The sequence below is a fragment of the Canis lupus genome, chromosome 17 (assembly GCF_003254725.2).
Source record: "Canis lupus dingo isolate Sandy chromosome 17, ASM325472v2, whole genome shotgun sequence".
NCBI classification, from domain to species: Eukaryota; Metazoa; Chordata; class Mammalia; order Carnivora; family Canidae; genus Canis; species Canis lupus.
Genome location: NC_064259.1, coordinates 18,284,267 through 18,296,116, shown reverse-complemented (window position 1 = coordinate 18,296,116; position 11,850 = coordinate 18,284,267). Strand labels below are relative to the sequence as shown.

The 11,850-nt window shown below is 56.1% G+C and overlaps 1 protein-coding gene across 2 annotated transcripts in view; it reads right to left on the bottom strand.

Annotated features, from left to right (window-relative positions):
- The window catches only part of KLHL29 (kelch like family member 29), a 305,887-nt gene that overhangs the window by 2,481 nt on the left and 291,556 nt on the right, over positions 1-11,850 (bottom strand). For both annotated transcript variants that reach the window (XM_025454548.3, XM_035700364.2), the window contains 6 exons: positions 11,412-11,671; positions 8,521-8,719; positions 8,194-8,376; positions 7,809-7,989; positions 2,347-2,540; positions 1,889-2,033 (listed from right to left, as the gene is read on the bottom strand). In XM_025454548.3, the coding sequence (XP_025310333.1) occupies positions 1,889-2,033; positions 2,347-2,540; positions 7,809-7,989; positions 8,194-8,376; positions 8,521-8,719; positions 11,412-11,671 (1,162 nt within the window). The remainder of the gene's footprint in view (positions 1-1,888; positions 2,034-2,346; positions 2,541-7,808; positions 7,990-8,193; positions 8,377-8,520; positions 8,720-11,411; positions 11,672-11,850) is intronic.

Below are 11,850 nucleotides of genomic sequence, written 5' to 3'. Positions count from 1 at the left end.
CCTCTCCCCCTTTGCAAAAGTTGTAGGGGGTTTCACTGCTTTTCTCTGTCCTGTGACCCAAACTGGCATAAGAAGAATACCTTGCCTCTAGGGCCAGTAAGGATATGGTGCTTACTGTGGGTGACGCTGATGTATACTGGGCATCCCAGGCCCTACTGGACGATGGAAGGTGGCTAGGAGAACAGCCTTGTGTACAGGCACCTGACTCACTTCACTGGCTGTTTACTGAATGTCATTCTGCGTGGCTCATACAGAGGCTTCATACCCCTCCAAGTGGAGGACTCTCAAGGATGATGGCAGACAGGGTAATAAGGAGCTAAGTCATAACTGAACACTGACTACTTGACTGGGAGATTCACACTTGCCAAGGCACTCAGAGTCCCAACTTCCCACTGTGATTTCTGAGCATGAGTGACCCCGTGCTGCTGCCCACCCATGACTGCGAGGGCCTGGTGTGCTCTCTGCAGGGTGGTTACTGTGGCAGCCTGGGGCACCTTCCCATACCACGAGACACTGGCACCGTCCTGTCATCTTAGCCAGCTGTTCCCGCTGACAGCACCACAGCCTGCTCCTGCCTGCACCTACCGTCTTAGAGCATTTCAGTGACCCCATCACACCTACAGTAAGACCCATGCATCCAGCCCCAGTTTCTCTCTCATTTCAGCTAATGGCCTGTCTTCTTGACTGTCCCCTGAAACTGAAGAGATACCCTTGCAAAGTCATCACCTCTTTCTGAAATCCTGAGCCTGATATAGAACGTGTCGGTCTAGACATCTTACCTGGAGTTCTAGCTTTATCGCTTGTAGCTGCATGCTACAGGGGCCCTCAGAATGCTCCCTTGGTGGCATATCTTTCCCCTGCTTCTTTTGCAAGACCCAGCTTAAATCTCCTCATAGGCATTAAGTCTTTCTGTGCCCACTGTTAGTCTCAGCCGAGGCACAGAAGTCCTCCCTACAAGTGGTGCTCAGACTCCAGTTGCCTTTATTGTGAACAGCGTATTCAGAGTGGCTTGCACCCTGCCACCATTTGGAGTATGTGACAGGAAAGTAAGGCCCAAGAATCTTCATGCTATTAGGAACTCCGCGGTTATCTGGCCTGCTTCGAAAATAGGAGAACTGCCCCAGAGAGTGGAAGTTGCATGTCCAAGGTCACAAGACACGTGAGTAGTAGGTTATAGCTTTTCTAGCTTTGCTATGCCAACAGCGAATGCTCAGACTGAGGGTTCGGTGATCACCTCTGCATGGGTTCAAGATGTCTTCAGCAGAGATCTATGTAAATGCTGACAAGGGGGTTTCTGGGACGTCTTTTTTTTTTATTTCCTTGTTCCTCTCAATCCAGGAAAGGGTGGAGCTAGAAGAGCAGGATCTGCTGTCTCACTGCCCAAGATAGTTACTATTTTTCTGGGCCACAGGGCCAAGCCGACCGGGAGCCCAGCCACACTCTGATCCCTACCTCTCTCCTCCTGTGGGGACTGCCCTGTCAGACTCCACGGCGGATGTGCCTCATATGGCTCCTGGATTGGGTGGTCACTTGTCCCATGTAGGGCATTGCACAGGTGTGGGCCTGGCACTACCGCTTGTCTGCAATGGGGCAGGTGGTCCTGGGTGAGAGGTCCCGAGAGAAGGTGTGGCCTCCAGAGACCCGGGGCTGGTGCCTGTAAGAAGCCCTCCATCGTCGCTGGCTTTGAGATGGGTCAGCTGGGGCCACAGGGTTGGGCCTGGGGGCCTCGGGCTGCCCTTGGGCACTTCCTGTTCTGCCCTGGCACTAATGTCCAGACCCGTGGTTGGAGGGGCTCCTGCTCTGGGCCTGGGATTGTTCTGCTCGCCACATGGGGGCAATCGCTATTGCTCCAACCTCTCCTGTTGTCTTCCCCTCCCGAGCCCCTCACCTGCAGAACTGGCGAGAGTGATTCATGTTTGGGCCGGCCTTAATGTTCCCTTTCTCAGGGTCGTAGATGGTGGTGGCTCTGGCGTAAGCCCCGCCCAGGATGAAAACGAAGCCATTGAGGGTGACCGCAGGAGCATACTTGTTGTCTGTGAGGAGAGCAGGGCCGGCGGTCAGGCACCTCTCCCTGGCCTCCCCCTCCCACCCTCTCCTTCGCCAGTGGGCCTCAGAGGACGGGCTCCGCAGGCCCTCCAGGGTCACGGGTTAGCCTGAGGACAAGGCCCAGGGCCAGGGGGCACCAGGCAGGCGCCCTAGCTGGCCCTTTGTCCGGGAGGTGGGGTCAGCCCCCCCCCAGGGCTGTGCGACCACTGGGCGCGGGGGCCTCTGGCCTTGGGACACTGCGGATCTAACAGGGAGGCGGGGAGGCTGCGCGGGCCCGGCTGAGGAGAGGCCGCTTCTCACCAATCATCGGGGACTCGATAAAGCTCCACGTGTTGGTCTGAGGAACGTAAGACTGTAGGACGCCGGCAGCTCTGCCCGCCTCGTTCACGCCGCCGAACACGTAGATCTTGCCTCCACACACCGTGGCTGCGGCCGAGTGCACGGCCTTGGGCAGAGGAGCCACAGCCTCCCACTGGTTGGTGATGGTGTCGTACCTGCCGAGGAGAAAGACCAAGGGCCCCACGTCAAGGATGGGCCGCGTGCGGGGCAGGGGTGACAACCAAGGCAGCGGACGTGGGCAGCCACCAACATCTGCTTCCCGCCCTTGGCGTCCCCGCACGGCCCCTGACCGCACGCGGCTGGCCCAGCCTTGCCCTGCGGCCGGCCTCCCTCCTGAGCCTCGGCGGGCTACCTCGGTGCCGATTCTCGGCTCCTTTCCCTTGCTCGCTACGGCTGCCCGGCTCCTAGGCCCCTTCATTCCTCTCTATCCCGCTCATTCTTACCCTTTCGCCAACAGGGCTGCAATGAGCATCTCCCGGACACCCGAGCTCTGGGTTGGAACCCGGGGAACAGCGAGCTGGACCATGGGAGGGGGAAGAGGAGGTGGAACGGGAGCGGTGGACCAGTGGGAGCCGGTCATGAACTGATGCTGCCGTTAAGGAAGGCAGGGCTACCTAGGATGACGCCCGGGCTCTGGCTTGGGAAATCGGAAGGAGGGGGCACCACTCAGTGGACAGGGAATTGAGGTTGGGGAGTTTAAGGGAGAGAGATGATTTCAGTTTTATTCATAGGAAGTTTATTTTTATTTATTATTATTATTATTATTTTATTTATTATTTTTAAAGATTGTATTTATTTATTCATGAAAGACACAGAGAGAGGCAGAGACACAGGTAGAGGGAGAAGTGGGCTCCCTGTGGGGAGCCCAATGTGGGACTCGATCCCGGGACCCCGGGATCACACCCTGAGCCAAAGGCAGACGTTCAACCACTGAGCCACCCAGGCGTCCCTTCGTGGGGAGTTTAAAGCATCTGTGGGTAATGAACTGAGGATGATGTGCAGAGGGTGGCTCGTGTGCGACCTACATCTTCAGCTTTGGGATCACTGGCACAGAGGTAAGGGCGTTCACAGGGAGTGTGTGGATGAGAACGAGGCTGAGGACACTCTGGGGGAAATGCTGGCTTTGAGGAGCGGAGCTGGGGTCCTTGGAGGGCTGGTAGTACAAAGGACACAGCTCCATGTGTGGGGATGTGGTGGGAGGACAAGAAGTCCCAAACAGGTTCCTGGGGGTCTTCTCAAGGGTACTCGATACAGAATGGGAGGTGCTGAGCTATTTGTGTATCGAGGAGTGAATGGGAAGGAAGGCAGTGGACGTGACAGGGAGAGACTTCTCTTGCGTGAAACTTAGCTGGGAAAGGGGCAGAGAAGGTGGGACCTAGAAAAGCATATGGAGGTAAGAGATGGCTTTTATCGGTGGCACGCTGATGAATGTTTCAAAACAAGTTCCCGAGACAAAAAGTCCTGATATATAGCACTTGCTGATTTCTGTGATGTGAAATTGGTAGCTCGAAATCTTGGCCGATTTCAAGCTACCAGTGGTACATAGCTGAACATGCCACTGGGAAGAGATGCACAACAGCGTACTGCTGGACAGTATCCCCACCGTATACAGACACACAGATCCGACCCCCAGAACATAGACAGTACAAAATATATAGTATTTAAAAAATGATAGTGAGGAGTTTTGAGTATGGATTTTCTTTGTTTTTTCAGTATAATGTATTTAATTCTAATTTAAATGACTTAATTTTTAGTTAATACCTGTAACTAATGACTAGCTTGCAGAATTCCTTAAAAAGGTAATAATCAGCTCTCAGGAGCCAGTATGAATGAACTCTAGCACACCATGGGTTTTGTTTTAATTTTAGGGGGAAACGTTTACTTGTGTTTACATGCTGATAGGAAGGAGCCCAAATGGATAAGGAAAGATTCAATATATATGAAAGGAGAGGGAAGAGCTGATAAAGAGAGGCTCTTGGTAGGGGGATGTAGGTTGGATCCACAGTGGAGAGGGAAGGGGCATCCACATGGGCATGAGAGAGGAAGGCAACGATGGCATGAGTGTCAGTACATATGCAGGACTGATGGCATTTAGAGGACAGTGTTCTGGATTGATGGCTCCACCTGTGAAGCAGGAGTCCGCGTTGGTGGGGTAGTGGAGTCCATGGGATAAGAGCCTTGATGGGGAAGGAGGAGATGAGAAACACATGCGCTTGAGAGTGGGAGAAATTGCTGACAGGGGCATGCAGCACGAAGGACTTGGTAGACGTTGGAGGACTTCCGTTTGTAGGGGGGCCAATCTACAAGATGGTGGGATTTTCCCCACCAGGCTTCAGTCTCCGGGGGTGGGCATGGAGAAGGGGAAGAGCTACAGGATCGAACAGATCTGTGGCATGTGTATTGCAGGACAAAGTGGCAAAGTAAGAGCACAGAAAAGTGATGGAATGTGAATCCCAGACAAAGCGAGGACAAAAGTGACAACAGGAAGCACCTTACGGAGAGAGACTTGGGATCTAATTGACCAGTCAAGCCACTGGGATATCTGAGGTCTTCCGGGGCAGCTTTTGGATCTCCATTCTGGGTGTCTCTGTCAATCGTTCCTGCAGGGGTGCTCTCACAAGCACTCACTCTGGACCTTCTACTTGGTGGCCCATCTACCGCTCACCACATGGCTCTTTCGAGTGTCCTGGAGCCAAGTTGGGGCCTCTACGGTGGGCTGGGTTTGTCCCAGCACACCTTTCCTGGGAAGGACGCGGGGGGTCCACTTTTCCCCAGGAGCCTCCTTGGGGCACAAGCTCAGTGATCCAGAAGATGGCCTCTCTCAGCCGGTGCCCCTGGCTCTGAGACAGGGGTGAGGGGACAGTGGTGAGATGTCCAGCTCTGTGCCTGCGAAGACTCAGGATTTGAGGAGAGGCTGAAGTACCTTACAGGGCAGCAGGGGCTGATTCAATTAAGCCCCAGACGAATGATATGTGGCTAATAGGCAATGGAGTAAGTGTCTTTTTGGACAGTGTCAGAAGTTCAGATATCTGTTTCTTAAGCCAATATGGCAGAGATCCAACGAGCTCCTGCAGAAGGAGCTGGGTGACAGTGGAAGATTATGTGGCTGTTAGTCTTCAGGCTTTCGGTATAATGGCACATTCCGCCAAATGCGAATTTCCCGAGAGCTTGTTATTCCAGGTGGCTGATTGCCAAGCCACAAGCCCTCCTTCAGCTCAATCTGTCAGCTTCCTGCTTGAGAAGGATATGCTAATGACATGCAAATGACCCTGTGGAGTGAGCACTCTGCTATCATTTATCCGGTAACCACAGCTAGTGCAATATATTGCTATGAAGTATTAGACCTAGTTATTTATATAATGATATAATACAGGTTTGTCTATTGCACTGTTGTTTTAATCTATAATTATATAATCTTGCTCTATTCCTGTAATACAGTAATGTAATATAATTATAATGTACCATATATCTCATTCATTATCAATATAAGAGCAATTTCTACCATTAGTGCTTCCTGGGGAACAAAGCACCCTCGTGTCTGTCCCCATTACCCTGACCTTCTTGTCACCCTGGATTCTCATCATTGCCGCCATGTGGCACAGAAATTACTTGCCCAAAGGAGTTCCGGCTAGGTTCCTCAGGAAGCAGTGGGCATCCTCCACCCCACCTGTATGCACACCACCCAGAGGTCCTGTCCCTGCAAGGACAGCTGCAGGACACCAAAAGGGCTGAGGCAGGGCTCAGGGCACCTGTTATTACTGAGGTTCCCAGGTGGTCTTGCTCACACGATGCCCTAGCTGCTATCTCACAGCGGAACAAAGGCCCTGCCCTGGCCCCCAGGCAGGCCGGTCGAGGCTGCTACCCAGCCTTGGAGAACCGCTCCGGAGCTTGTCCCGCCCTCCTTGGTGCATTTGATCCTCGAACAAATCCCTGTATTTATCAACAAGTATAAGTTTGCAAAATGAGTAATCAGCATCTTAGGAGATTAAAAATAGCTGACAAAAGCAAGACAGGATGACAGATCTAGCTCACTTTGCTCCTACATAGAGAATGTCTCCTTTTTCATGTGTTTATTATTGGATGACGAACGGTCGGAAGCCGGTGCTTCTGGAAGCCTTGGGCCGTGCGGGCCGTGCAGTGGGCCCCACAGAAGGCTGTCAGCAACAGGGCTGACCCTGGTTCAGCAGCAGTGTTAATATCCTCATAATCACACAGGGATTCCCCATTAACTCCAAATCAATATGACAATTAAATGTCGTTACTGAGCCATCTCTGGGCTCCACTTGGGGGAGTTAAAAGCCCACAGTGAACATCCAGAGCTTGTCTCACTCTGAAACTATCTTTGCTGTAACATTTGTCAAGTGTCCAATTAGCCACCGAGGGAAAAATACAAATTGAGGGGTACGTGCAGGTCCACAGGCGAGATGCTGTCACCTGGGAAGACGAGCTTTTCGTGACAGCTGATGACGTGGGTGGAGGGTGGTGGTGGGCAAGCATGAGGGAGGGACATGGAGTGAAGGCTCTGGTGATTTGAGCTGTGCCCTCCTGGGTCGGCACCTGGGGCCAGCTTGGCCTAACCTGCTACTCTCAGACGCACTAGTTTCTCCAAAAGCGGGACAGTGCTGAGGCCTCCCCTGTTTGCTGCTGACTCATGAGCCTTCCTGACTTCTTTCTGCGGCTTCTCCCCCAGGTGTCGGTTCTCGGCAAGAATGGTCTCCAGCTCCAAGGGAAAGACGGAGTATTTGCACCCCGAGAGGTGCCCACCTCCAGCCTATGCCCCTTCTGCCTACATCTGATCCCACACTCTGGCCTGTTGTAAATGGGCCTCAGCAAGGAAGCCAGCCTGGCCTTCCAGCAGAGGGCAGGCTTACACACCTGGTCTCCGGCCCATGGCTTTGTATTCTCTTCTGGAGAATTCCAGACGTTTGGCCAGACCCACATGCAGTGATTGTTCCCCAAGTTGCAAGCACTTTCCTGGGATGTGCGGAAAAGAGGGAGGAAGGGGCTCCCCCGGGTGTGGAGCCTCCCCGCTCGGCAGGGACATGGAGGCACAACCACGGACGTGGGACACATTTGGGCCATCGGTTCCAGCCTTGCCCTACATCCCTGGGAGGCTCTGGGCTGGTACTTCCAGGCCCCATGTGCCTCCTAGCTGCGCAGGCAGGTCGGCCAAAGCCCACAGCTGGGTCTCTGGCCTCCAGCTTATCTGACCCCTGAGTGGGACAAGAGTGTCTCATCCCAGAAGTGGGCAGCTGTCATTTTCCTGCCGCCCCCTCACCATTCTCAGTCCTCAATCTTTGCCGCATTTGGAGAGCCCGGGACTATCGCCTTCTAAATGTCCCGTCTCCGGTTGGCCTCAGCCGGGTCGGTGCTGGGTAGGAGGAGCAAAATGATTTTAGCTTTCGTGACTGTGGCTTCATTACCTCTCCACGTGGTCCACGTTGCCTGCCACACCAAGTCCCCCGAGGGTGTAAATCTTCCCATCGTAGACAAGGCTATTGTGCCGACAGCGGGGGACCGTCATTCTGGAGACGAGGTTCCAGTTATCGAGCAGGGACATGTAGCACCAGACATCGGCCAGCGTCACCCCTGATTCCATCCCACCTGTGGGCAGTATGGGAGGTCCAGAGAGCAGGCAGGGAGTGAGGGAGGCCCACGGCCAGGTGGGCCCAGCCCCAGGGGCAGAAGAGAAGGTTGCACCTGCAGAGTGGACACTTCTGGGCCTTGGCTTTCTTTAGCCTTGGTGTGGGGAGAGGAGCCCTTAGGAAGTCTGTGCCCGGTCCCCAGCCCAGCCCCGAGGGGCCTCACCTGAGAGGTAGATGTTGTCCCCAGCACTCACGACACTGAAGAACTCTCGGTCGTAGAAAGGCAGTGAGGCCAGGGGGTACCACTTGTTGTTCTGTGGGTTCCAGCAGGTGACGGCCACCAGTGAGCGCTGGGTCATCCCCACCATCTGACGGCCCCCGACCAGGACGATGACCTCCGCCACACCTGCAGGGACAGACGCACAGCTTTCGGACACACCTCAACACTGTGAGCATTGGCGCCTGGCGCCTCTCCGGGGGGACTGCCCAGAGTCCTGGGCTGACCCCACGGCTCCTGTGTTTGGGGTGCTCAGGGCACGTCCCTCCATACCTGCCGAGAGGCGGGGCCGGGTTCGGGGTGTCTGCATCTCCTGGCGGGCGTGGGGCAGCATGTGGTAGCGTTTGGCTTCGTTGACCAGGTCCCGGCACGCTTCGGACGACTTGATGAGTTCCTCATTGTCAACCACATTGAGCAGGTAGCTGGGGTGGATGAAGGGGAGGCGGACCACGGCCAGGAGCTCCGCGGCGTACTGCAGGGGCGAGAGACACAGGGCGGAAGGGGGTCATACAGGTGGAGCCAGCTCTGGTGAGTCATACTGAGTATAGACACGGCTTGCCACGGCCCAGGCAGTGGCAGTGGGGGCTCCCATCAGCCAGAGGCGAAGAATGCAGGAGGTCGGGTGTGCTGGCCCCCCACCCCCCCGCCCTGGGGCGAACCAGCCACCTGCCTCTTCGCCACATTCCTCCCTGCCCCCTCCCAGGTCCTGGGCTTCTGCTTCACCCCAGGCTGCAGGGGGAATGGAATGAGGATCCTGAGCCCTGAAGAGGTGTTCATGGGGCAGGAAGTCAGGAACAGGCGGGAGGGCCCGGGAAAGCTGATAGGAAGGCACCCCTGTCAGAGCCTGCGAATCCCCAGCCCCAACAGGCTCCCGGAGTGGCATCCCATGGCCTCAGACTGGCACCAGGACCCCTTCAGCTGCAGCGAAGGCTTTTCATGAACCAACTCGATCCCCTCCTGCCTGGCAATCTCTTTGCTCACCACTTGGCTTTAGTTTCATGCACACTCCTGATTGTGGGAGTGTCACCAACACCAATTGTGGGAGTGTCACTAACACCCATAAGACCCGGTCTCTGAGCTTCGGGGGTGCGCAGTAAAATGGCAGGTGGGGGAAGGGGGTCATTACATAGAGGGCACTAGTGGGGCTCCAAAGAGGAGTCTAGTCAGGAGTTTTGGGGGTGCAGGATAGGAGGCTTCTGGAGAGGATGACGTCTGAGCTGGGCGCGGAAGGGCTGCAGATTTCTCCAGGCCTCAGGTGGAGAGCGGGGAGGATGCCCGAAAGCACATAGAAACACATCGGACCGTGGAGAAAGGTGCATCTGGGGGATTCTGCGGAGCTTATTCTTGTTGGCTGTGCAAGGACTTTGTTGCGGGTGGGGTGTAGTGGGCAGGGGAGATGACACCGGAGAGGCTTAAGGAGACCAGCCTGGCCCCCCGCCCTGCCCATGTCCCGATAGCAGGGCTTGTGTGGTCTTTCCCTCAGAGCAGATGATGGAGACCACGAGGGGCTTTCTTTCTTTCTTTTCTTTTCTTTCTTTCTTTCTTTCTTTCTTTCTTTCTTTCTTTCTTTCTTTCTTTCTTTCTTTCTTTCTTTCTTTCTTTTTAAAGATTTTATTTATTTATTCATAGAGACACACACAGAGAGAGAGAGGGGCAGAGGCACAGGCAGAGGGAGAAGCAGGCTCCATGCAGGGAGCCCGATGTGGGACTCGATCCTGGGTCTCCAGGATCAAACCCCGGGCTGCAGGCGGCACTAAATCACTGCGCCACCCGGGCTGCCCCACGAGGGGCTTTCACCAGAGAAATGACATGATCAGATGTGTTCTTCGGGACACAGGCTGCAGGGTGGGGACCAATCTAGGGTGGGGAAGACAGAAGGCAGGGCCAACACTCGGGGGACAACCTCAGCAATGCTGGTGAGAGGAGGGCCTGAATGGGGAGAGGAAGTAGGTCCTCTCCGGAGGGAGGTACAGAGGTGACGCGTGACAGCAGCGTGCGGCCCATCGGACACGGAAGGCGTGGGAGGAATCTGGGCTTCTGGGTGATGGGCAGAACTGAAGGAAGGAACACAAGACGTGTGGCTTTGGAGGTGTACGAACTGGAGGGGCCTGGGGGACGTTGGCCATAGGCATGCAGCAGGCAACCAAAGACAGAGGTGGGGGCCTGAGACCCAGATGTGGGGGCTGTGGTGGATGGGGCAGTCACTATTCCAGCTGCCCAACCTGCTGGACTGCCTTTCTCCAGGAAGGAATCCTGCCCCTCCCCGCCTGATCGGAGAACCCCCTTCTCCTGGGTGCAGTGGCTGGGCCAGGGTGGAGAGCCCCATGCTGCCCATCCCAGCGCCTGGCCCATCCCTCCCTCCCTTGTGCCACTTCCCACACCCCATGCAACGAACTACCCTTGTCGTCCACGCTCAGTTGCCTTGAGGCGTTCTGGGCCCCAGCCTCCCTGGCTCTGGCCTCCCCTCTGCTGCTCGGCAGGTGGCCTCTGAGCCCTCCCAAGAGCTACCTGGGTCTGCCCTAGCTCCTGGGGGCCCCTCACATGTTAGAACCAAGGCAGTTCCATCCTGAGCAAGGCCCTCGGCCGGTGCTTTCTGGCCTGGAGATCCCAATGGGGTGCGACTGATGTCCGGTGACCCAGAAGCCCCTCCTGGGGACTCTGCCCTCCTTTCCTTCTGCCCTGGATCCTGCCTCCGATTTCTCCAGCTGCCCCCTCTGAGGGACTAGCCTTCCCTGCTGTGTGGTGTGTGCCGTGGTTTGTCATCTCCAGCACGGTTTCCATTTGGTCTGGGTGCTCCCCACCTCCGCAATAAGCGCAGCATGGGTGGGGCTCCTCCTGCCCGTCTGAGGTCACGGGAGCTTCGGCCTGCCGGCCCCGTGGCCTCTGGCTGGCCTGTGTCTCCTTTGGGTGGGAGGCCAGCACTTGCAACCCTCTGGCGACTGACCTCTCATCTCTCATCCCTCCGTTCACCTCTCTGCGGCCACAGGGGCAGTTCTCTCTGCCCCTGGGCTCCCGGAGGCTCCTGTGTGCTCCCACTGATGGTCAGACCAGACGGTCCTGCCTCGGCCACCTTCCTTCACCCCTGCTCCAGACGCCATCCCCACACTGTGCCCTAGAGCCGGCGGGGGGGGGGGCGGGGGAGGAGGGTCAGGGCGGGGGGCTACCTGCGCACGGGACACGGGGTCCTTCTTGATCCACTTGATGACAGTCTCATAGACTAGCTCCTCGGCCTTGGTGTTGAGGCTGTCATTGGAGATGTAGGCGATGAAGTCGTCCTTGGAGATGCTGAGGATCTCCTCCTGGGCCGCCACCTCAGGGAAGATCTGCAGCGCGAAGGCCTTGGCCATGTGGTAGAGCTCGCTGCACTGCATGGCCTCGGCCATGGCCAGTACCCCCAGGCAGTTGCTGGCTGTCAGCTGCTTCTCTGGGGACAAGAGCACAGGGCCACTGACCACAGGGCCCTGGAATGGCGGCCATCTGTTCCTATCACCCGATACTCCGGATCTGTCTCGGAACCCGCGTCCTTGGGACCTGTCTTCAGCACCTGGGGTCCCCACTAGACCACTCTGGCATCCCTGGGCTGTGGATCTACCTTCGGGTTTT